The sequence below is a fragment of the Vitis riparia genome, chromosome 19, assembly GCF_004353265.1.
Source record: "Vitis riparia cultivar Riparia Gloire de Montpellier isolate 1030 chromosome 19, EGFV_Vit.rip_1.0, whole genome shotgun sequence".
In the NCBI taxonomy this organism is placed as follows: Eukaryota; Viridiplantae; Streptophyta; class Magnoliopsida; order Vitales; family Vitaceae; genus Vitis; species Vitis riparia.
The window spans coordinates 4,316,783-4,343,894 of NC_048449.1; the positions used below are offsets into that span (position 1 = coordinate 4,316,783).

At 33.9% G+C, this 27,112-nt stretch overlaps 1 protein-coding gene and 1 long non-coding RNA gene across 3 annotated transcripts; one reads left to right on the plus strand and one right to left on the minus strand.

Moving 5' to 3' along the window:
* Positions 1-328: 328 nt before the first annotated feature.
* Positions 329-19,607, minus strand: LOC117908460 (diacylglycerol kinase 5-like). Its single transcript, XM_034822055.1, has 13 exons — positions 19,451-19,607; positions 17,554-17,761; positions 17,324-17,446; positions 17,049-17,177; positions 16,407-16,492; positions 13,680-13,797; positions 8,291-8,339; positions 5,718-5,800; positions 4,596-4,663; positions 3,856-3,930; positions 1,966-2,053; positions 1,707-1,823; positions 329-1,071 (listed from the first exon to the last, which is right to left on the minus strand). Exons 2-13 carry the CDS (start codon positions 17,746-17,748, stop codon positions 763-765), a joined length of 1,440 nt encoding a protein of 479 aa, XP_034677946.1. The 5' UTR covers positions 17,749-17,761; positions 19,451-19,607; the 3' UTR covers positions 329-762.
* A 2,506-nt stretch (positions 19,608-22,113) lies between these two features.
* On the plus strand, positions 22,114-23,643 carry LOC117909407. Of its 2 annotated transcripts, none has more exons than XR_004650360.1 (2): positions 22,114-22,148; positions 23,217-23,643. It is a non-coding gene; the product is annotated as an uncharacterized LOC117909407 (long non-coding RNA). The 2 variants fall into 2 exon arrangements; XR_004650361.1 differs by lacking the exon at positions 22,114-22,148 and adding an exon at positions 22,240-22,461.
* Positions 23,644-27,112: the final 3,469 nt, after the last annotated feature.

Below are 27,112 nucleotides of genomic sequence, written 5' to 3' on the forward strand. Positions count from 1 at the left end.
AATTATTGTTTTTAAACAACCCAAAAAATAATTAAAATATGTTCTTAAAAAAAATCAAATGTTTAGAAATTATTTTTTAATAGAAACTTATCAAATGTGTTTTCAATTTTGGAAAACAATTAAAAAAAAAACAAAAATTTATTTTTCAAAACAGTTGTCAAATTTTTGACACAAAAACGCAAAATCAAGCCTTTCAAGTCAAAATCAAATACTCAATTTCAGGGCATTTCCTTTTACAGAGAAGAACAGAGAACATGATAGAAATTATAAACATTTTCATCAATCTAATAAAATTTCAATTAATTTATATAATTTTTAATAAATCAAATACTCAAACCTGAAGCTTGCTTAATTTTTCATCATAGTAACAAAGTTTCAATCTCGTATTTTTATTTTTTTTAATAAGAATACAATTCTCCTTAGTAAACCACTAACGTCCGGGTTCTTTCTAGGCCCTGATCAAACAACATTTCTACAACTGTAAAGGTATATCTGAATCTCAATCTGTCTCCGTTTCTTCTCTATATTAAAATCCTGGGCTTTCGACAGTGCTTAGAACATCTTCATACTACTGTGTATGATTCTGTGTTGATGATCCCATCACCATAAACACAGGCATGAAAAATGGTTGAGGATCCACTCGATATCCGGAGTTTCCAGACAGAAATTATCATAACAAGATTCTGAGGCGAAGGCTGTACAGTAACCATAGAACACAAAAGGTGAATGCTAAGTGCAGAAAGGAATTGTAAACCAGGAATATTAGGGCATCAAGTGGTCGTCGGACATTCTGAATTTATCAGCCGCACCAAACTTTCTTGGCATGTCTGAGTCTTCTGTCTCTCTACTGTCTTCTTCTATGTCCCGGTGACTGACAAGTGAAGAGGACTCAGGGATACTTGTGGATCGGCAATGTGGAGTGGCGAGCACAGTTACTTGGCCAAGGTGAGAGATTTCTACAACCACAGGGTTATCATCCACTGGGAGGGGCTGTTTCCATGGTTCGCCATCAATTCTCATGAACACATGGTTAGCTGCACTATTGTGAAACTCGAAACGGATTCCCTTTACCTACACAAGACAGAAAATAATGATATAATAATGAGAGAGAGGGAGGTGGGGGTCTTGAGGTGAAATATTGATTTTGGTGCTTGTTCCTAAATTCCTAATAAGGTGATGAGAGGCCTATGCACACAGAAAATAAGTAGGACAGCTTGTTATACTTTATCTTGCTGCAACAGATCAAATAATGTAATTGATATAAAGCAGTGCTCTATTGATTTCAATGATAAGAATATAGCACACTTCTCAGGCAGATGGTGACTTCTAACTAAGAGATTCTAGCTTGGCTAATGTGATGGGGTCAAAGGGGAGTTTTGACTCAACTCCAATATCTCATCTCTCAGTTTTCTTCGCTATATCTTGTCAAACTGAATTTTTCTCATGAATGGAACAGCAATAGAGTAAAATCTAGTAGTTATAAATTTATAGTAATAATAATAATAACTTGAAAGGTACTATGCAATTTGGGAAGAAAAAGATTTCCATTTCATATAATCAACAGCTACTCAGCCAAAACTTGTTCAATTGGAATAAAAAGCTATGATGTCTTAATGACACAAATTTTATATAAATTTGGACCAAAAGAAACCCAAAAAGAGAATCGAATCATGATCGGTTTTACAATTAACCAGGTTGCTGCTTACCTGTGCGAGACGAGTTCCATGTCCCCTTGGAACATACAAACAAAGTCCATGCCAGGCATCTCTAAAACCAACAACCTCAATAATGCCATCATCTACAAATAGAGGAGTGAAATCCCTCTGTAAACATAATTTATCAAGAAATTTTAGTTAAAAAATTTGTTTATGAGAAATTGCTGGAAATCTAACTGCAGTTACGGACAGCTTTTATATTCAGTTCAAATGTATAGGCAGAAATGTAAAGAGACAAATCAGAACTAACATTATGCAAGGCCTTCCTACTTGGCATCCCCCAGGGATTGAGTCCACCAGAAAAACTGGGCAAATTGAGGCAAATAATCGACCGGATGCTGAATATCAGAAAGAATGTGTCAGTACAATCAGCCATCAGTGTTAATTGAAATTGCCATAATTTCTCTAATTTACATACAAAAACATGAAGTAGGCATCCACATGTTGAAGCATTAGTCCTATTACGTAGGAAGATTCTAGTTCAAACTTAGGATCAAAGTACTCTGGCAAGACAACTAAGTCTAGAACTGCATCAACTAAAGTCCTATTTCAGCTAGCGTTTAACTTCTGTGTTTAACGGTAGTAGAACTAGTTGTAGTAATTACTACTGCAACTGAATTTTATATATGGTACTACTTTTTAAAAATGGTTTTATTAAGGTTAAGGACAATTATGACATTTTTAAAATTTTCATTAAAAAAATCTACTTCACCTGTCACATTTGAGAAAAAGCATGAATTTTTTTACTTCACAAAAACACGAATAAATCACATCAGAAGTGTGGTGCCCATGGTTGAGAATCATATCCAAACACTCCTAAAAATTATTTAGCATTTGAGAAGCTCTTCCAAACAGGGCTTAAGGTCTCAGAGCCTAGTTTACTGAAAGTGATCAACTTGCACTAGTTACAACCATTTCTCAAAACAATCATCTGATATTTATAGTGAGCTGTAGCCTTACAGTAGCCCATGAATTGCCCAAAATTCTTAAAACTCATATATTTGGAGTGCTCCTAAAAAATTATGCTTGCATTTTAACATTTTGTGTTCCCACTTATTGACACTTTGTTTATGGAAGTAACATCAATAGGGAGTGAGACAGGAATTTACTTCTCTTTTCTCTCCTTTGCTTTTTTCCTTTTCCTTTTTGGTAAGGAAGCAGCTCCATTGAAAAGAGAAAAGAAGTTTTGAGAAGGAACATTATAGTTGAAACTTTTTCTAATATTGTATAATCATAAAAGGGGAAATGAAATCTGAAGCTCTTTTTATTTATTGCAATAACCATTTCATAAAAGTCTGCAACTTGAGAGATTTACTTGCATATGAAGGAAAAAAAAAGGAAAGAAGAAAACTCAGAGAACTAAAAATAGAGAAAATTGATGAAAGGAACAAAAATAAAAAGGCAAATCCTGTTCTGATAGTTGGCATCATATCTTTTGCTTCGAAATGAAGATATGAAAATGGGAAATACTGTGCAAGTTTACTTGATCTTCTTTTGAAGATCTTGAAACACCTACAAACATCCAGCACCATCAGGTGCGTCAAAATCAGTGTCATCAGGAAGGTATTCATATGCCTTCTCTCTAGCCCAATGTTTGAATTCAAATATGATTTCACTCAGCCTTACCCATCCATCTCAACTTTGACTGCTCTAAAAAAGACAGACTAGTTGGAAAGTATACCAACTACCAATTCAGAAATTTTACCTTAGATTAAGTTGCCCTTATATCATCTTAGGAAATCGGGCACTACAGATATGCAAACACTTAGACAAAAGGAAAAGAGAGAGAGAGAGAGAAATGGAAAGAGAGAAAACAAACACACACAGATAAACTGGGAAACTCTAAAATTTGGCCATTCATCTGCCTTCCCCTTTTCACCTGTTGCAATTTCCACAAGATACTGCAGGCCAAAAGGGAATTGAATAGATGGATCTCAAGTATCATATGTGGCAGGGCCCCTAAAGGATTAACCATAGGAAACTCTTTTGAAGTTCCAAACCAAATACATGTGTCAAAAATTCCATGAAAAAGTAGAGCTACTCCAAAACATGTTTTCACCTAATCAGCAACTGATCTCAACTATTGAAAAGATCTGACATGTTTGACAAAATAAAGAATGAGACAGACTATTGATTTTACCTGCAAGGTATTGGGAGGTCTTCCCATTGACCTTGTTTTTTCATGATTCTGACCTTTGTTAGTTTTGCTATATTCCTGTAATTAAACCAAACAATTGTCACTGACAAACCATTGACAACATAGAACTTTAAATGATTACACAAGATATATGAATTTCTATGTGCAAAAGATCCATTCTTTATTTAAAAAAATCATGTTCATGACCTTTGTAGTTAGCTCGTATATGAGCAGCAAAAGCTATGTGGCAAAAGCTATAATAGCAACTCAGTCACACTATACATCCATCCAATTTCTCCCAGAAGAACATAATTTCCTCTTTTTTTTTTTTACAAATCTGAGAATATGAACTAGTTATTAAGGAAATGAAGACAAGACTTGTAATGACACGAATGAATGCCTAAACAAACAGAAGAAGAAAGTTGAGATGTCTTTTGAGCCCATTGGACAGTCTTATTTAGCATTTCCCAGCTACATGGAGAATGCTTCTGTAAAAACTAACCGAAACTAAGTCTCACAAACTTCATAGTTAAATATCTCCATATTAGGAAACTTTTGCCCTTAATGAATTTTATACTATATGATTAATCCCAATGCTTGGTCACGTATATCAAATAATCATTAACATCAAGCATTCAGGAATATCCTTCTCAAAATGACCTGGATTAGGAAAAAGAAAAGGAACAATGAGACCAGTTCAGTACTTGGATAGAATATTCTCAGCCAGCTGCAGAAACACTTACCATGAAGAAGGATAAAGCAGAGAAGTGCAAAACGATCCTTCTTTACATGCAAGCTTTGCATAAATGCTCTGGCTCAAAATAAATAATAAAAAATAAAGAACAGTATTAAGCAAAGGGAGGGATTTCATAGCATAAAGACAAATTACATGCAGCTCACAACATGTTGAAATCCTCTATTTTGACAAACAGAACTAGCATAACATAATATAAGCACAATAAATTACAACTAGTATCATAAAAAAAACTTCATTTCAGTGTAGCCATATTGATCCAAAAATTCTGATGACATCATAGTAGGCTTGACCAAACTCTGCAAGTTACAGACCCACTCACATACTTCATTTTCACAAGATATCTACCAGATGTTCATCTCAAAAAGGTAACAAGTTCCATTAGTTGCTATTCAGTAGAACACTCTACAAATGAATAAATTAACCTTGAAGGTTTGAAAATTTCGTATTATAATACTACAAATAATCTGAATAAGATTACTGTTAAAGATGAATGATTATTGGACTTGATCAACAAAAAGTGATAATCATATGTTTAGTGATGAGAATCAATAGAATTGTTAGAGTTGCTCATACACTCATTTTAACAAGACATCTGCAGCATGTCTGTCTCAAAAACTTATCAAGACATATTAATCAGTCATATAGTATGAGAAATTGATATGAATAGACTTACAAGGTCCAGACAGTTGGCCTTTATAACAATACTACTGTAACAAGTTGTATTAGTTTGTACAACTTGAATAAGATGTAACACTCAGGTATATGCTGTTTACTACAATTCACTGCTCTAACACTTGACAAATCATTTGAAAACTTGTCAGAGTGACTTGATCGGACAACTTTCATGTTGGCTCTGTAAAAATCATCATAGACATAACTTGCCAGCATTTTCAACTAACTCAGAAACTTGTTGCTCTTACAATTTTTAATGCAATTATGTGGTTTTTGGGTTGTTATAATATAACTAAAATCATTGTATATTTGTAACAATTCAGATCTTAGACTCGCTAAATTGTGTTATAATGAATTAGTACAATAACAGAGACAATAGGATTATGCTAAGTATATACCATAGTGCTATAAACAGTGCAAAACATTAAATGGATACCTGATTAACTAACTGGTGTTTAAATTTTTCCGGATGTAACTTTCGCTCGGAATGAAATGCATATGATACTCGAGCATCCATTCCTGTATAAAACAATCAAAAAGTGTTGCTTAGGAAACTGAGAAAAATATGATGGTATAATATCAATAGCAAATTATGAAGAGAAGATGCTCCTTTATGATAAATATGGTAGATACTTGAGCATTCATCTCATTATGTTGTTGAAGGATTAAGAAATAAGTATTACAAGAAATAAGCATTTATGATAAATATGATTTGTGGGATCCTCATTAGTTCCTTCCTATTATTGTAGTTCTTAAAGATAATCAATAACCATTTCAGTTGATTTACTGGCGGCTGTCTGCAGGAGAGTCTCGAGAGGCACATCAAGGCACAGTATAGAAACTCAAATTTCTGGACACTCAAGCCAATGAGACTGGAGCATACAAAGCATATATAATCACAGCTTGAGACCGAGAACTTGTAAGATTTGAGCTTTTAGACCAACAATAGAGGTTATCATTGCTAAAACTAAGATCCATTTAACATAAGTCTTCAGGGTTTTGAACACAACCTAGCCCTGTAGCTGAGACATAAGGGCTTTCTAATTTAAGCTGTAAAGTTACATAGAGTTCTGCAAGATCGGCTTTCTTGTTTGACCTAAGCAGTTGAACCAAGGCTTTCTTGAGCCAAGTTGAATATGGGTGTTGCACTCTAATCACATCCATAAAACAAGATTGATATGAATTTCCATTCAAAAATTGACAAATGTGAATTTATAAGGCATTTTATTATCACAAATGGCATCCTCAGAATAATCTTTTCAATGAGTTAATAGGAGAATAGATCACCATGGTTTCCACATCCTTATTTCAAGAGAACAAAATGGGTGCAGTGGGGCAAATTTTGTTCACTCACTAATTGCCACGTGTCAATGAATTGTTAATCATAAATTGACATGAATCTTAAATAGCCAAATAAGAATTTATTATGTCACAAATAAAAAGAAGTCACGGCATGAATGGCTTCAAAAAAAATAATGTCACATGTCAAGTTTGAACATGTCATCCATGTCCTACCATGTGCCACATGGGTCCCACAAGAAAGAAAAATAATCTTGTGATAAATTACAAATGATAATAATAACTTAATAAGTTTTTATAATTAAAAAATATTAAACAATATAATTACCATAATAAACTAATTTATGATAATTTAAATAAAGATAATTATCAAAATAAAAATAATTATCTCTAGAAAATTAAGAGATAATATCAAAATAAAATTTTCAATCCCATATATAGAGGGTTCCACCCTTTTCCAAAGGGCACATTGGAGGCTAAAGACCAAAGAAGAATTGGAGAGAACTTTTGAAAATTTCTTGAAGAAGTTGAAGATTTCTTGAGGACTTTCACAAATTCCTATGAAGTTTTGAAGACTTCAATCAAAGAAATCTAGTGTTTGTTTAGAAGATGTCTTTAATCCAGAATTAAGCATTAAAATCCTTGGAGGGTGTTTCTCTTTTTTGCAAGAAGAATTAGAGGATATATTACAGATTGTTCCCAAAACTCATAAATAATTCAAATTTACTTTTTTGTCCATAATTTTCTTGTCTAGGAAAATTTGTGCATACAATCAGATCAAGATTTTCAAAGTTTTTCACTTTGCTCTGCCTATTATTATAAAAGATGAAAATGTCCACTCATTCAGCAACATTACAGAGTTAACTGTACCCTGTAAGTGCATAACTCATAGATATTATAACTTCTAAGGAGTAAAAACCAAATGTCATGAACCAATCTTACACTTCACACCAGGAGCAAACATGTAAGTTCATAATATTGGCAATCTCTTAAATGATACTTTTAAGCAATGACCTATCCATATTGTGATTTCTTTACCTGTATCCTGAGTGAGCTCTTGCCCTATCAATTGCATGTAAAACTCTAAGTATGAAGATTCATGCTTTCATATCATATCCATCCTTTTTGAAGCTAAATTTGAAGGAAGCTCACTCAATCAGTAAAGAACTATATGTACCAGATTATTTGTTTAAGATCAAGGTTGTCATCCAAACTTCTGATAGAAAATTCTAGTGGCTATTATGCTAAAACATCCTTTTTCTTCTGTGAAGTTTATCTGTTAGGGACAAACATCCTTCAATCATATGTTTTTGGGTCTTTTTTTGTCCTCACTACTCCTCAGGTATAACCAGTATTCTACCATTTATTATGGCCGTGCCCCCTTGGCATTCTTCTGTACTATTGTCCATTGTTCTTCGCCTGGAACAAAACATGTGTACATAAATATGTGTGTGTGTGTGTGTGTGTGTGTGTGTGTGTGTTTGTGTATGTTTGCATGTATGTGTAGTATTAAAAAAAAATAAAAATAAAAATCTTACTTTAGCAAGAAGCCAAAGAAGAATAAGGACAAATATATGTCCTAGAATGCAATGTGTTACAACCCAATTTTAATGACTTTCTCAAATAACAATTGAGTAGAATATTAAATTTTTGTATAACTTCATAAAGGAGCAAACTATATAGGAACTCTGCTTAACTGAAATCTCTTACCCAAACTGAAATAGTTCCAAAAGCCACCCTGAAATGTGCAGCATCCCTCCTGAAAATATCCAACCAAAATTTGCTCACAAGCATGTAAAAAAGCAAGGTCTTATATGAAGCAAGAATGGATCACAAGGGAAATCAAGCAAGAAAAAGAAAGATGCTATGAATTGTCACTTCAACATTTGAGTATCTAATTGTTTTCTTTACAACCAAGCTTGAGTTGCACCTGTTGGAACATGAAGTCTTCAGGAATAAATTACCACACAGTGATAAGGATGGTTGATTACTATCAATACAATGGAAGTTCAACAAGTTCTATTTGTAGGGTTAAAAAAAAATCTCAGATATCATAGAATTAGGAAGGTCAAGGTAGTTTATGTTTTGGAATGACTGTTTGTCTTTCTTTGGTTTTACCATTTTGCGGTGATTATGTTTTTTCTGATTAAAAAATATATCATAAAAGAAATTGTAGCCATGTCCTTAAATGCTATTGAATCAGTATTAAAGAAAAAAAATCGATAGGCAATAAAATATGTATATACACAAAAAAAAAACAAAAAAAGAGTACACTAAAGTACACAAGACGCATACAACGGGTACAAAATGGCCAAGCCACAAAAGAGAACACAAAAAACAACTCTCTCCCACAATAAGATCCTAACCAATCAACAAAATCAATCCAAGGCATGGTCATTTTTAATGTACACCCTCACCTATGATAAGAGTTTACTAAGGAAAAAACATTTCAACTCTTGATTCGACATTTCATCATTTTCAAATGCTTGTCATTTCTTTCCTTCCACGATGTCCAAAAAATGCATAGAGAAGCGCCTCTATAAACCCTCTTCCCATTTCTACCTACGAAGGAGTCATGCTAGCTTAATAGAGTTTCTTTCCATAGTCATGGAAGGAAGTACCCAAACCATGCCAAATAAGGAGACCAACAATTTCTATAGAACCCTTGATTTGAGATAGTGAAGAAGAATATGATTAATTGATTTCCCTTCAATTTTATCAAAAAAAAAAAATCTATTTTCCAACACCCACCCTTTTCTTTAGAGTTGATATATTGTCATTTCCCAAGCAAAAAAAATATATATATGTTTTAGTCGAGACCTAAGAATTCTAGATAATGTCCAAAGGGAAAGGAATTTTTTTTTTTTTTTTTGATAGATAAAGAGAATTATATTAAACGGAAAGAGGAAGCACCAAAATAGTGCCCTCTAAGTATACAGGGAGTATACAAAAGCAGCCCAAAGGCTCGAAACCAAGGGAGGAGGAAATAAACAACAAAACCCCTACCCTTACTTGAGCCTAGCCACTTAAAAAAGCTAACAAGAGAAGAAGGGCTCGAAACCATAAACACCCTAACCCAAGACCAAAGATTAAATACAAAAGAATATTTCAATCTTTGAAGCGAAAACTCCTCATTCTCAAAAGTTAACAAATTCCTTTCCTTCCAGACTGACCAAAAAATACATAAGGAGGCCATTTGTCAAACCTTTTTACGGGTTTTCCCAACAAATGCTCCATGCCATCCAATGAGAGTTTCCTTCACTAAACCAGAGAGAACCCAAGCCACACCAAATAGGGAGAAAAGAAGATTCCACAATGCTCGTGTCTTTACACAATGAAGTAAAAGGTGATCCACCGTTTCTACTTCAGAAAGGCATAGAAAACACCTATTTTCCAAAGAGTACCTTCTCCTTTGGAGTTGCTCCAAAGTTAAGATTTTACCCCAAGAAGCCTCCCAAGCAAAGAAAGCTACCTTAGGAGGCACATTTGCCCTCCAAATACTATCACAAAGGAACACAGAAGAACCTTTAGGCTCCAGAATAAAATAAAGTGACTTGACTGAAAAAGCTCCACTCTTAGATGTTGTCCACACCACTTTATCCAGTCCTCCCTTCGTACCCTAAAGGCTTGGATCTTAAGCATAAAACGCTCCACCATCTCAATCTCCCAATCATTAAACGCCCTTGAAAAAAAAGGGGTCCAACCATCCCCAACACCGCCTGGGCTCCAAACATCCGCAACCCAAGCATCTTTAGCCAAGGAAATGGCAAATAAAGAAGGGAAAGACTCGCAAAGAGGCTCATCACCACACCACTTGTCCTTCCAGAATCTCACTCTCCTACCACAACCCACACGGTAGGCTAAACTACTTTTCAGACACAACCACTCCTTTCTAATTGCTTTCCAAAGCCCGACACCATACCTCCCGCTTACAGCCCGAGTGCACCATCCCCCTTCCTCTACACCATATTTGTGACTGATGACTTGCTTCCACAAAGCCTCACTTTCAATGGAAAAGCACCAATTCCACATACTCAAGAGAGCTTTATTCATCAAAGCTAAATTTCTCACACCCAAACCACCTTTCTCTCTTTCCAAGCAAACCAAGTTCCACCTAACAAGATGTGGCCTCTGCACAAGAGCTCCTCTACCCCACAGAAAATCCCTCTGAATCTTCTCCAACTCAACCTTACTTTTCTAGGCAAATAAAAGAGAGACATAAAGTAAATACGCATGTTGGAGAGAGTGCTCCGAATTAGAGTTAGTCTTCCTCCTTTTGATATACACTATCTCTTCCACATTGCAAGCCTTTTTCGAAACCTCTCTTCGACTCCATCCCAAACCACCCCTGATTTGAAGGGTGCCCCTAAAGGCAAGCCCAAATAACAAGATGGCAGACCACCCACTTTACAACCTAACTCCAAGGCCAAATCCTCTATATCGTGCTCCCTCCCCACCGGGATAAGCTCACTCTTCTCCAAATTAACTCTCAACCCTGAGCAAGTTTCAAACCACATGAGAAGTCAGCTTAGATACGTCAACTGATCATGAGACTCCTCACAAAACACCAAAGTGTCATCCGCAAACAGCAAGTGTGAGATCCAAAGGGAAAGGAATTGAGCTCCCTAATTCTAAGAAAAAAAAGAGGGATTTGACAACAAAAAAAAAAACCATTTTTCGACTGCTTCCAAATCATCTTATCGATATCTTCACTTCTCATAGAATTATCCTACAATCTTGAGAAAAAAGACTCAAAAATAACTAATTCTCAATCATTAAAGTGTCTAAAGAAACAAGGATTCCAATAACCATGTCCCTCTATCACATCCCATAAATCCATCATGTAAGCATCATTGGGAGATGATAAAGCATACCAAGAAGGAAAAGATACACACAAAGGTTACTTCCCACATCATCTATTCTTTCAGAACTTCACCCTCATTCCATTACCTCCTATAAAAGGAACCATACTATTAAGGATATCTCATCCATTCCTGATAGCTTTCCAAACCCCCAATCCTATACTCATCTCTCACGAAGCAAGAATGTCAATCCCATTATTTCTTCACATACTTCCCCGTTGTGGCTTGTTCCCAAACAACATCCTCTTCAGAAGTGAACCACCAGCACCACTTAACAAGGAAGGCTTAATTAAGAGATGTAAGACTTCTAATGGCTAGACCACCCTTGCTCCTATCTAAGTATATAGTAGCCCTTTAACTAAATGAGACCTTTTCTTTAGAGCCTCACCTCTCAATAGAAAATCTTTTTGAACCTTCTCTAGTCTCAACCTTGTCTTTGTAAGGATAGCAAACAAGGAAATGTAGTAGATAGGCATACTAAATAAAGTGCTTCGGATCAACGTGAGTCTTCCTCCTTTAGAAATATAGTGTCTTTTCCACATTGACAACCTTCAACTAAACCTCTCATCCACCCCAACCCAAACTAAATTTAATATAAATAGAGCACCTAAAAGCAAACTTAAGTAATAAGACAGAAGCATTCTTACCTTGCAACCAACTCCAATGCCAACTCCTTCACATTAGCTTAACCCCTCCACACCTAATTGAGATCAACTCACCTTTATCCAAGTTTATTTTTAGTTTTAAGATTCCTTCAAACTACATGAGTATCCAACTTAAATAAACCATTTGATCTTGAGAACCCTTGCAAAATATTAGAGCATTTTTTCCCATCACCTTCAAACTTGACAAAAAACCACCTTTCATGACCTTTTCCAAGAGACAACTCAACACTTTCATAATCAACACAAAAAAATACATTGAGAGAAAGGCCTCTTGTCTTAGACTTATAAAGCTCTAAACAAAATCGAAGGGAGTTCTATTAATAAGCAATGAGAACCTTGATGCGGATACGCAACACCATATAATCAACCCAATCCATTTCTTACCAAATCCTATCTTTTGAAGAACGCTATAAAAAAAGTCCAGTTAACATGGTCATACGCCTTTTCAATATCGAATTTACAAATTAGTCCACTAGAATCATTCTTCAACTTGGAGTGAATTCTATGACATTTTAGGAGAGAATTCTCAACTTCATTGGCTAATAGACACCAGCTCTCAACCTGGCTTACCATTTACACTTCCCTTCCTCCTGTTCCATTATAATTCACCAAGCATTCCAACCTCCTTAACACTTTTTCAACTTTTAAAAATAATGTTTTCCTCTTTCTCTTTGCAATTTCTTAACCCTTCAACCCTCCTTTCTCACCTTCATTTTCTTAGGAAAGCCAATATTTCTTCCTTAAAGCCCTCAACTGACATTCCCGACCATATGTTGAATACAATCAAGCTAATATTGGGCCAATCTTTTGAAAGATTCACCTTTTCCTTGTCCTCATACGTAGATGCTACTTTGATACCGTCCTCCAAAGCCCTAAGACTCTTAAAACTCCACTCCACTTGCAACTAGTTAGAAGCACCCATTGAAGGAGAAGAGAAGATTGTGCTCCCAAAGGTAGAGGAAGAACTAGGAATTCTAGAAGCTTATGTCACCATAGCTTCATCCGTGCATAAAGAACAACCCACCAACAACGCAATTTCCTACCAAGGCCCCATCTCAAGGTTGATGAAGTTGTTTGTAACTCCACTCCACAACGAAATAATTGTGTTGCCATCATTGTTCACAATTGGGAGTTTCACATTGTGATGATGACCATGGTCAAGGGTGCTCCTCTTCAACGAAGCTCCAAAAGATCTTTCCACTAGGCTTTGAGAGCTTTGTGATTCATTAAAAGACAAAATTGTTTTCCTATTACATTTAGGATTAGGAGTAAACCTATAAATACCTAATTAGAGTTAGGTTTGTTAACAGTTTTTATTATTCATATTATACATTAATTTTCTTAAAATCTCCCTTTTGAAGTATATTCCAAGAAGAGTGTTTTTATAATCCCCTTCTTTGCCATTGCACCACAAAATCAAGAAAAACAAGAGAATAAAGATTCAAAAGCAGATTTCTGAGTCATCACTGTCTTTTGCATTTTATGCTTCCAGTTAAAACATGACTTAGTTACTTACAAACAGAAAGACATGCCTAATATGTGAGGGTAATAGCAAACATAAAGAAATCTTACCATGTTCAGTTTTTTTGTTGGGTAGACATGCTGAGATGCATGCAAAGAATGGGGTAGCTCAAGAGTTGGGTCATAAGAACCTTCTTCAGGAGGTCTCATTCTCAAGGTAATATACCAACTATAATAAAATGAATGGCATTAGTATCCAAAAATTGAAACTTAGAAATTCAACGAAATGACAAGGGATTCCCATTTCAAATATAGCTAGACCAAGAAAATTGTAAACGAGTTCAAGAAGGAGGAAAAATAAAAGCAACCTCCACTAGAAATAGGTTGAATATTTATTTTCCAAAGAACTTGAGTAAAACAATATATGTCCTATCTTGGATGTAAAATCACATACAGTTATACCCAAACCCATGTGACTTACACTTGTAATTTAAGCATTTTCTAACCCATTGTTATAGTACTCACAAGTACAAATATACATGAAACATTTCAACAATTTCCTTATCAACAATGAATAGGCAAATAAGGATAAGATCTTAGAATATACAAAAAACTATTAGGAAACAAACAATCATGCAATCATAACTTAAATCAAAGTAGCAAGCATTGGAATAATCTTGATTCTTCAAGCATAGAAGGTAATATTTTGTATCACATTTTTCATTAAAGTATCTCCATAGTGACTTATTTCTTCAATGAATTCGGAAGAACAAAATGAGGTTTTTCGAGTTGAAGGGTAGTGACCAATCCTCCCCTCTTGTCAGGAGATTCACTAAATTTAGGCCATGTTTGGCAACTACTTTTGAAAATAGTTTTCCATTTTCCATAATACAAAAACAAGAAAACATGTTTGGTAACCAAAAAACATAAAATATGGTGTTTTCAAAGAACAACATTTAGTTATTTTCACTTGTTTTAAAAAATAATTATACAAATATGGAAAATGATTAAAATAAAGCACTATAGATAAAAGTTATTTTTAAAATATAGAAAACAAGTTAAAAACATTTCAAATTCAAACTTTTGTTCTACAAAATATCAAAAAACAATTTTCAAAAACAGTTCTCAAAAATTATTTTTCAAAATTATTTTCAAAAATGCTTCCTAAACAAAGCCTTAGATTCTCTTCTTAAGAATTCATCATTGTTGTTTAACAGGTAACCTTGACCTATCAAACCTTCAAGTCTATCAAGGTGCAACTTTTATAGCTAATTCTCCTCCAATCAAGGCATTACAAACTGAAAGCTACAAACCCTCATTGCTCTAACGTTATGTCATAGGCATAGTTTTAAAAGGCTCAAGACACACCAAGATGCAAAATACTCTTACAGCCTAAGGTGAAAGGCGTACGTAAGGCGCAAGCTTTAGTGAAGTGAGTCGTACCTTAATTTACATATATATTTTTATATAATATAATCAAATTTAACAATCATTTATTTGTCCTAAACACATAAATCATCAAATATCATCCAAAACTTCAATTTAATCAAGAAGGTCCCAAAAAGGTACGTCTATTTTTCCTCTATTTTTCTCCTATTTTTCCTCCTCTTTTAAAAGAACAAGGACCAAACGACGTTGTTTTTGTCTCAAAAAAAAGGGCTTCTCTTCTGCTCTCTGCAACTCGTCGCCGGAGAAGAAGACCAAAAGAAGAAAAAGGAGATAGGGGATCAAGGTGCACCTGTGGACCGTGTCATGCCTTGCACACCTAAGTGGTGCCTTCGTGAAACGGCGTCACCTGCCTTCAGGCAAAGCGCCTGAGGGTTGCATTGCACCGCCTGGAACCTAGGTGCGCCTTTCACAACTATGGTCATAGGGTGATTATATCACAACTATTTCTTAGGCTTGAATAAACAATAAGCCTTCAAGACTATGTCACATACAGAAGTCTGGACAAAGACTAGTATGATGGACACATTCTCTAGGGTGACAAGGTCATTCTTTGTTATCTACATAAATACCTTTTTTTTTTTTTTTTTTTTTTTTTTTTTTTTTATCAGAAACAAGAGATGTATATATATATATTTTGATAACCGAGAAACCTTCCATGGCCAAGCCCTTAGGACTCTCCATGGGAACACAAACCTCAGGGTGTTGACCGTCCCGCAACAACCAGCACTGAGTAAATTTAGGGTATCATTAGTGGCAAGATTCAAACTCAAGACCATGTGCCACTTATTGGAACCACACTCCCCAGTGTTCGCCCTGACCAACTAGAATGAAAACATAAGAAGGATGAGAAGTCTTCCCTACAATTACAAAAATACCCAATTGTTGTCATCTACTATACAAGAAGTCTCTACGAAAGCTATCTACATAAATAGCTTCAATGTAATATTTTTCCTTAATATGCACATTTTTATTTTTCTGGCCTATTTTACAAATCAGAAAAGGTTCACAGTCATTTTCTTTCAATGCACATATTTTGAAACCACATTTTCCTTTAGTATCCCAAATATTTACATATCATGTATAAATGTGATCAGGATATGGTAGAAGATATTTTCAAATCTAAGTTAAATTGCATACAAGTTAGCTATTTAACTCGTTTAACTAAGAAATTCACGAAGCAAGAAAAACACAAAAAAGACAACAAAAAAAAAAGAAAAAAAAGAGGGAAAAGATGAGACTTCCAACAAAGAGTGCTTAAGCAAAAAAGTTAAAGAGTCGCAAGAATCAGTGCTTGCTATAAGGTGCATCATCCTATAAGTGACACCAGACTATTCATATTCATGTTTACATGTTATGAAGTCTAAGCTAAAATTGAAAAGAAAGTGTTACCTGTCAATCTTCATTTCCCTTGCAGTTCTCACTTGATCCAGGAATGACTCCACAGATTGACGATCTGAGCCAGGATTTTTCTTTCCCTGTGAGTTAGACAACTGCATGTTATGGTTGTCTCATTTTTTATTTAACCAATGCATCCAGTAGAGATCATATTCCCAATATAAGACTATCTCAAGACAAGGACTACCAATACATATGCATGGTTGATTTAAATAAATGAAGAAATTTCCAGATAGCAAAATCTCGATTTAATCAAGAACTTAAGCAACTCCAGATTGCATAGTTGCATGAAGGGAAACAGAAATATAGTTTGGGAAAATTATAATTATTTTAGTATTTTTACAAAGTTATTGTGGTTAATAATAAGGCTATGCATACAACAGAACTTCCACTAACAAAAAATTGCATACATGTATACAGTTTCATCTATGTCAAATAGAAATTGCAAATAGAGCAGCAGAAAATTAGTGAAATGCGAGAAAGATGTTCCACTCAAACCCTAGCAGCATGTGATCTTTACATTACAGATGGCATGATCAGGGTAAAGGACAATAAACAGAAGGAAATAAAACCATAACAAGCAGTAGTTTGTAGATACTGTAATCGAAATAACAACCACTAAACTTTGCATCCTACCCATCCAAATGAAAATGGGATGTTGTTTCCTGTTCCCAATGGCACTGTAGCAATAGGCGGTGGCTGAGGTAATTTGAGATCAGAAACTACTCCAAGGAGCCAGTTCGCTGTACCATCCCCACCTGCAACCTGTGAACTAGTGATTTGAGTTTATCTTATAATATATTGAAGAAACCAAAATTTTTAAGGTTTCATTGTGCAAAAGTTGCAAGTGATTTAGAAAAGTAAAGGTATTCCAAGGGTAACATTTATTATTTAACAAATGAAGTACTCACTATTAGTTTCAATCTGTTCTGAATTTCAGAGGCCAAAATATCTCCACTGTGCTTGAGCTTTTCTAGATTGGAATAAAACTGATGTAGAACCTTATCAGGAGCCTCATTGTCCAAATCAAAAACCTGAAATTAGTAACGCAAATGTCCAATCAATTCAAAAACTAGTTCCATAATCAGCACTACAAATCCTATCTTTCAGAATTCTTTTTCTGGGGGCAGGGAAAAATTACCTGGTTTTTATTAAGAAGTGCACCATATGTACAAAGAAGTTCCCCACCTAGCTGACCACCACTTTTGGAGTTGATGAATACTAACACAGGGCTGGAAGGTATATGGGAAGCAGTTCTAACCTCTGATTCTGGAAGAAGTATGTAATTTGGAATATAAAAATCTTTCAAAATGTTCTCAGATTTGGAATTGTCCATTATCACCTCCCAACTGCATAAGCATGTCAAAAAGTAGCCATCATAATTGGAAATCCAGAAAAAACTAATCAAGTTGTTAGGCTCATAACACCAACGAGAATGCCACTTAAGACAAATAAATGACAAAAGAATACCAGGCAAATTATAAGTATGTTGAAGGTTTAACTTCCAGAATAATCCATCAACTACTGCAATTACCTGGTATGGACAACTATCTATTGTCTGTACCACACATATATATATATATGCTTAATTTGTCATTATTCTAATTTAGCACATTGGTTATAGATGCAAATTTAATACTAAAACACAAAATCAGTATGACAGTAGCAATCATTCTAAGTGCACCTTCAGGGCATGTTTGGAATGCCGGAATGGAGAACGGGAATGGGAAATCAATTCCATCTGCTATTTATTCATGTGTTTGGATTGTTTTTGGGAATGGGAATAGGATAAAAATTCAGTGTTATGAAATTCAAATCCTACTCTCACTAGAATTTTGATTCCTCTCTTCTACATGGTATTATGATTCCCCCTTTTTCATCCTATTTCCATTCATATTCCCACAAACCAAATGCACCTTCAATGTGCAATGCAAGCCTTAGGCAGAACTAGATGATAAATCCATCAAAACATTCAGACAAGGTTTGTTGCACGAAAATTGGATCTGATTTAAAAGTTTGAATTATATAGAGTTAAAAACTTTTCTTTTATGGTGTAATTGTTGTGTGGATTTAGTTTAGTGATCTCACAGCTCCAAATCCATTGGTAAATAAAACAACCAAACTGAAAATATGGATTTAGGCATCCAATTTAAATTTCAAGTTCTGATTCCTCAGAACCAAAGGGAGCCAAGTTTGAAACAGAACTATGGGAGAGCTTTGAGTGTTGAAAACACTAAAAACATCAAAATGAGTGAGAATTGAAACATTAATAATCATACAAACAACTTCATTCTGCATTTGGTAACTAAATTTTTATTAGAATTGTTATCGATATCATGGATTTAAAATAAATCCTGCTTTTACTGTGGTATTGCGAATTTAAATTCAACACCAGATGCATCCATATAAATCACAAACAAGTAGTAGGTTTTGAATTCATGCCTCCAACTCCAACTACAGTTCCTCACACAACCAAACACATCATGTACAAGAAGCACAAAAAATGATAATCAAATTGCCATCGTTATCATCAAGAAAAAATTCCATCGAATGAACACTGTAACGACCCGCACCCAACCATGTAGATATTGTCCGCTTTGGGCCCAAGGGGGCCCTCACGGCTTTAAAACGCGTCTACTTGGTTAAGAGGAGTCTCTACATATATAGCGCCAAGAACTTGCTCCCCTATCCGACGTGGGACATCACAAACACACATCAAACAAAGCACCTAAAACTCTCAACAACTCGCCTCCCTGTTTTCACGAACAGGCAAGAATTCTAGTCCGAGTTTGAATTATTCGCCCTGTTTGGTTTCCAAGAAACCGAAGGGAAGGAAAATAAACCAAAACTTGAAACCAAATTTTCAGTTCTTTCGATCCACCGGACAACAAAACAATAAAGTCAGTTAATTCAGAACTAGCCGGGCGGACTTAAATCCAGCTTTCCTTGTATCTTCGGAATCTCCTTTACCTCGATTTTCTCGGCAGCCAAACAGAGTAAAAAAAAAAACCGAGAGAAAGAGAGGCGAGAGGCGATACCTTGAGAAGATTTAGAGTAACTCTGAAGAGGAGGAGATTGAAAGCAAAGAGTGGTGGATTCTGAATCAATTAATTGGATGGAAATGGATTGCTTGTGGAGCTTGTGAACCCGGTTTGGGGACGACGCGGGGCTCGGGGTTCGACATTTTCGGGTAGTGTCTTATATTTTGGGAGGGAATGAAATTGCTTCTTTTCTTCTAAATGCAGCTCTTGGGCTTTTGATTCGATACTGACTTGGACGTATATGGAGGAGACACGCGTCACATGTCCCCACTGGATATCGCACGCGGCTACGCGGCAGCGCTGAGTGAGTCTCCAGGTGAATTGACTGATTAAACCCTCGTTTTTTGTCGTCAATATGATATGATTTTATTTTTTGAAGAGCATTGGCATATTATTAAACATAAGTTAGACCGGAGAATAAGACGGAGAAAATGGTAAAATTCTCCATTCAAAAACTATTTAATAAAAGAAAAATGTTTGGTATTTAAGGACTTGTTTGGCAGGTATTTTTTAGCATAAATTTATATTCTCTAGAATAAAAAATATTAAAAATATAATCAAAAACTATTTTTTATTTTTTATTCTTAAAAATAAAAAAATATGATATTTTTAGATAATATTTTTAGTTATTTTATATTATTTTTCTCTTTAAAAAAATAATAATACAAACACGTAAAATAATTAAAAATAAAATATTAGATATAAAAATTATTTTAAAAATATTAAAATTATGTTAAAAATATTTTAAATTTTCAAATAGACTTTTATTTTATAAAAATCATAAAGCAGTTTAAGATTCTCAAAAACTATTTTTTAAAATTATTTTAAAAAATAGTTACCAGATTCTAACATTTCTCAAAAATGATTTATGTCACCAAATTTAATTTTAGGTTAAAAAAAGGGAAAGTTAGGAAACAATTTTTAAAAATATAAAAAAAAAACCATTAAATAACAACATTTTTGAAAAATTTATTTGAATTAATAAAGAAATAAATGAATCAGAATATTTAAAAATTCTTGAAAAACAATCATGATACTAGCTTTCCTTTTAAGGGAAAGTGCGGAGGCAATTTCCTGTACATTGACTTATGATCACAATTTATCGCCTGGAAATGTTTTGAATTTTTTTTGAATAATTAAATATGGTTTTCCACTTTTAATATATTTCCCCATTTTTTATTTTTTAAAAATAAAATATTTTATACAAAAAATAAATTTCCTTATACAAAAATATAAATTTACTTTAGATTCTTAAAAATTATTTTTTAAAAAAAAATTAAAATTATATTCCAATGGATACTAAATTAAAAAACCGACCATTGTATGAAGTTTAGAATATGCATTGCTTCTCTCTTACCTTATTTATGCAATTTAGAATTTTAGATTGTAATAATTTAAAGTGTTTTTGGTAATTGATTTTAGAAAACATTTATAATACTTAAATGATAAATTTTTTTAGTGTTGAAAATGGTAAAAATACTTCATAAAATCACTGTTCATGAAATAAATTTTATTTATATTAATACATGCACATTTATATAAAATACAAAAAACTTAAAGCATTCATCATATTTTCGGTTGTTATTGAAAATATATATATATATATATATATATATATATATATATATATATATCAAAGGTTTATGAAATATATTTTATAAAATAAATAATAATTTGTGTATTTTATAAAGATACATATAGGGGGTGATAATTTGTGTAAAGTGGCCCGTGCCGTGTCAAAGTCCAACACTTTATTGCACAAGTTAACTTAAATCTAATGAGAATAATAATCGTCTTAAAAATATAAATTCAAATACTTATTAATTCTTAAATAATTAATACATGTAACCTATTTAATAATTGAGTATTTCTATTTAATCCTCGATTAGATGTTGATTGTATAAATCTATTTAATTAATATTTTAACTAAATATGTCAATAACTTAATCAATTTATTTATTTAAAAATAAATTTAAAATGAATAAAGTATGAGTTAAATAGTTCAAAGTTATAATTAGATTAATAAATGTAATTATTAAATAGATTAATCCGACTCAAATTCATGATACATAAATTGATAAAGAAACTACCTATTTATTAAATAAATCATATAAGTGAAAACATAATTATACTTAGTCTAAACTCGCAAAAGATGTGTTGATGATTCGTGTCAAACTTTATCACTTATATTTAAGCAATTCTCTCTTAGTAAAGTAAAATCTAAATGTAAACCTGTATAACCGAAATGGTTGATATCACACATTTAGTAAAAAACTCGACATCGAAAGGATAGTAACACGGCAAATTTAAACAAAAACAACAAATTTATTATTTATGTTGTATATATATGGCTAGTATTTTTTATTTATTTATTTTTAATTTTCTAGTGTTTTCCTCTTTATAGTTCATCTTGTGAAATTCTACTACAAAAGGGATGAATTATGAAAACAAAACGATAAATTAAATACTATAAGAGTTGGATGGACAGATTCAAAGAGTGCCATCCAAGGAGAAACGGGGAGACCGTATTATAAATTTATAAGGTCCCCAACGGAGGAATGAAAACGGTGGTGTGACGAAACAGTGAAAAAACGGGGAAAGTAAGACGGCGTCGTTTTCACAAACGGAAGTAGTTTTATATAAAAGCAGCGTCTTTTCAAGTTTCAACTTTGAAGTTTCGATGTCGGGCCAAAAGGTACGCATCTTCTGCTTTCCTCATCTCTCCTCTTCTATATCTCGATAGGGATTATGGGTTGGTCTGGAAGTTTTGGGGTATGCTTCAAATGAACCTTTTTTGTTTTTTGGAAATCATGGGGTTTTTGGTTTTGGGTTGATTGAGAGGCTATTGTCACGTTGCAGATTGATTAGTTGTGTGAAGGGAAATCATGAATTGTTGATTTTGATAATCAATAAATGAAAGATCCCACAATATTAGTAGGTTTGCAGATTTCAATGATGAACAAATGCTGGTCTGCTTTGTTGAATGGATGTTCTTGCTGAATGAACAGGTGTTTTATTGGGGTTTAGTATATGTCAACCCATTATAATATGCCTGGACTTGTTTTGAGCTGTCTCCCCTGTTATGAGATTCTTGATGTTCTCATGGTTTCTTAGAAATGTATATTTTTCCTCAATGGTACAGGCAACCGGCTGAAGCCCTTCTTCCTTCTTAGTTCCTTACTTTTTCCTAGTTCCTTCCTCTCTCTCTCTCTCTCTCTCTCTCTCTCTCTCTCTCTTTCTCTCTTTCTCTCTCTTTCATGTATTTTCGTCGGCATATTTGAGAATTCTTAATCAGGTAATTTTTGGTTGGGATTAATCTGTGTTTCATGGCTTGAATAGAATAAATGAGTTTAGTTCTCAGGCCTTTTTGAAGGTAGATTGCTTTTGTTAGTCTGATTGCTAAGTTTTGGATTAAAGAATTCTGAACGGGAATCTCTTTGTTATCTATCTTTCCAAAGAAAAATGCATTTAATGGTATACTCGATAGATGCTTTTGTGTGATTATTGTATGATTGGGAACCATCATCTTATACAAGGAATTTGGGCTACAGGGTGTGTGTTTACATAGAGTATGTCAATTTCTTTTGGCAGCTCATTATTTTCTAGAATTATCGCTGGATATTTCCTTGATATTGTTAATTATATTATTTGTAGTTTCTGATGAATTTTTCTTAATATAAGGAGTTTGTGGGAATAACTGTGTGTCATATTTATGCTATGTCAAGTGATCAGTTATTTACTCATCCTCATTGTTCGTATTCAGGTGGACCTCATTCATGAGGAAGGTTATGAGCAAGCTTGGAGATTTAGATGTAAATTCAATTGGCTAGTGGCCAAAAATCAAAATTATGCTCAGACATGGAGCTAATGTGAACCAAATTATATGTGCTTCTATGAGTCAACATTCTCCAGAAGAAAAACTAATGAAAATGTTCCATTTAACAACAGGGTGAGAAAAGGCCTGAAATGAAGGACTCTTGGAAAGGGTAATGACAATGCTCTTTACCATTCATTTAGATGTTGCTCTGTCTTCCAACACACAGTTGAGAACTATGTCATTATTGATGTAACTGGGTTTTCAAACTGGTTATATGTATTCCTTCCTTTTGTCTGTAATATACAATTCATCTCATTTCTTGTAGTGCTGCCTGCTTTTCCTTACATGGCTAGATGATCATTTGGTGGCACCATTCCAACAATTTCTTTGGCATGCTTTTTGTTTTTATTTATGATTTTCATGATTACTGAGATAAACTAAACTGTTGTTAATTTATCATCTCCTAAGGTGGGATTATCAAACCAACAAAAATCAGAACCATGCAATACTTATCCTGAGGATATATATATAGCCCATGATGCTATAATTTCAAATATCAGTTTCTTATAAAATTAGAGAATTGAAGTATGCAGTTGTTTACAAAATTGCATATTTCAGAATTTGGTTTGGGATGTAGCTCTGACCACTGATCACAAAGTTGTGAACAAGTAAAATTTTCATTAACACAAGTTAGTCTGTGTTATATGGACTGATCTGGGGTTGAATTGAGATCTTTATTTAGCTACTCTGCTTCCTGGTTGATTCAAATAGAAGGTCATTGATCTACTGAGTTATATGTCTGCATAATTTTGGCCAAGAAACTCCCTTAGTTCTAGCTTGACTTGACAATGCACCAGTTTAATCCCAGTAGTGTAGCCCTAATCTCAGAGTGCAAGTATAGAGCCTATGATCTTAACATGTGTAATCTTGATTACAAAATGTCCCCCTTAATTGGAAGCATGTTCCAGAACTCCAACATTTGTTCCATTTTTAATGTACCTGGTATCTGGTGTTTTAATGATGTTGTCAAACTGTTGGTTAAGGGCATGTTTGATCTTCCTCATCATGTTCTAAATAGATATGCCCTGCTCTTCTGTATCTCTTGTGTTTTCAGGACTTCAGTCCAAGCTTCTGATAATAAATACATTTGAAAGTACTTAATAGACAGCAAAAGCATTCCATCCAAATGAAATCGTTCCCTTTCTTTACATGGCATCTAACATCAGTTATTGAATCTCTCTATTCTGTATATAGGCATTTAATAGTATGAAGATAGGACTTTATTTGCAGCCTTTCATCTTCTATCTATTCTTTTATTTTTAGGTGGTGGGCATGCATGGGGTTAAGTTGTTTGTAGCTGGTTTTTCCATCCATCCACAAAATCTTATTCATGAGATCGTCTGTTAATTGTAATTATTTCCTTATAAAAGGTGGATTTGTTTATTTGAATGATGTCATTTGCGTAGATGTCCAAATTCATCAGCTCTTTGGGAAAATCTTGATGTTCTGTTTTATTTAATTTTTTTAAGCATCTAGAAACATCCAGATTTCTTTTATTTCTGATCAGATATTTACCTTTCTTCAATTTGAATGTTTCTAGATGGTAGATTTTTTATTTATAAGATTGTCATCTCTGTCAGTTAACTACAGTATTACGTGGGATAAAAAGATTGTCATGTATAGCATAGAGTAGTAAGGTACGTTACTTGTTCACATGAATAGGTGTTATGCCTTCAATAAACCATATATTCTATGAATCATTATGCATAGATTCAAATTTTCAGATGATTAACAACAGAAACCACTATCACTCATTGAATGTTAGGCCTGTTGGGTACCTCATACAGAAACTGATGGTTTATGGATGGTTATCTACCATAACTGTGTACACAAATGATTCAACTTAAAAGGTGGATATGTGGAATTCAAAGTTTGGAGGAAGGTTCATGATGTTCTATCTAGGTAATTGTTTTTTATTTTTAAGTCGTTACCTGAGAAAGACTGTCCTCCTATTTGTTGTACCTATGATTGATAGGAAAGTTGGTGATGTTTCATGTAGGCTAACTGTTCTTTTTCCACAAGTTGTTGCGTGAGAAGGATTGTCCTCCTCATCATTGTCCCTACAATTGATAGGTTGTTTTGAGGAAAGTTCAAGGTGTTTTATCTAGGCCAGATCTTTTTTATATAATTTTTTGCTTTAAGAAAGATTATCCTCCTCATTGTTGTCTCTGTGCTCAATGAAAGATTATCCTCCTCATTTTGTCCCTGGGATCAGTGAAAGATTGTCCTCCTTATTGCTGTCCCTGAGGTTGATGTGTGGTTACGTGGCACAAAATAATATGTGTGGATAGCATAATATAGTACAGATTTCATGCTATCCCCACATGAACCCTGAAGTATGCAAATTATGCGCGTAGATAATATCATCCAGATTATAGCTTGAGCCTACTAATGTTGAATTTGTCTTGAAGCTTTTGAACACTTCAGCCATACATAAATCAACAATATCAAGGGTACCTACCAAATTTGTGAGCAAGTCAACTTAGAGATGTAAGCTGCTTATTTTAGTAGCTTGTGTGTGCACAAAGAATCTCCAAGTACTGTACCAAGAAATAACCTATTTGAGTATAAGGTGTAAATATTCTTTAAACTTGCTACAGGGAAGAGGGGTGTGTATGTAGCAACAAACATCAAAACTTGAGGCTTATCTAATTATGCAATTGAGTTATTTAGTACAGAACGATGAAACTTATATTTGACATTTGTTAGCCTAATTCCCATTTGTATTAGAAGAAAACAAAAATGTTATTTTAGGATTCTTTAATGCTAAGGTAAATGGGTGGATGGAGTGAGGAAGCAAGCCTTTGGGCTTGGTTAAATAATTTGTTATTTTGTTTGAAACCTAGAGGATAAAACTCGTTGTATGGTTAAAATTGTCTGGTATAGTTTGATAGAGGCAGAACTATCAAGTGCCACGTACATTTTAAGGTTTACACATTTTATACAGATGGGAAAAACCTTGAGAATCTTTTAGCCTTCTGTGGGTGAACAGAGCATCTAATGCTATAATAGTCTGATTTCATTTGCAAGTGATTGTAGTACTGAATTTAAGTTGTACATAGTTGTGATACCTATCGCACTACTTATTGAAAGACAAATAGCTCAAAATGTGGATGGTTTTAGGGGATTAGTAGTAATATTGTTAGTCATTCAATCCTGTGTTCCTTGTATTCCAGTTTTTAGTTTGAACTGTTTAGTTTTCTGTTTCCCGTGCATTGCCTTTCCAAATCATAAAATGGAAAAGTAAAAATTTATGTATATGAATAGTAGAAACAAGTTTAGAAATGAGCGTGTCAATGAACTTTATAGAAATTCTACTGTATGTGGCAAGGGTGTTCAATTGAAACAGTGGCACATGATTTGTCTTGCAGTTTCCCAATTACTGGGTTAAGGCATATTTTTTGCATGACTCTTGACGATTTAGACTATATTTTCTGTCAACTCCTAAATGCTACACTGTTATAATCCAGGGCTGGTATATCTGCTTGAACATATAATTGTTTTTTAGAATGCTCATGTGATGCCTTGCTACTTCTGCTTTTGTTCTGGATTCAAGTTGAGTTATTTCTTTGGCTCCTCTCTTTCCACTATTCAAGTTGACCCAGTATCTGTTCTGATGTTCTTGTTACATGTTTTGTTCAACAAACTCTGCAATTCTAGTTTGACTTGAAAAGGCTTCCTTCCTTCTTGTCAAAATTATAATCTCATGCAGCCATTATTGTAGACTGCAGCAGTAGAGCCTATGACTTCTATCATATTTGATTGGATTTTTCATGACCCTA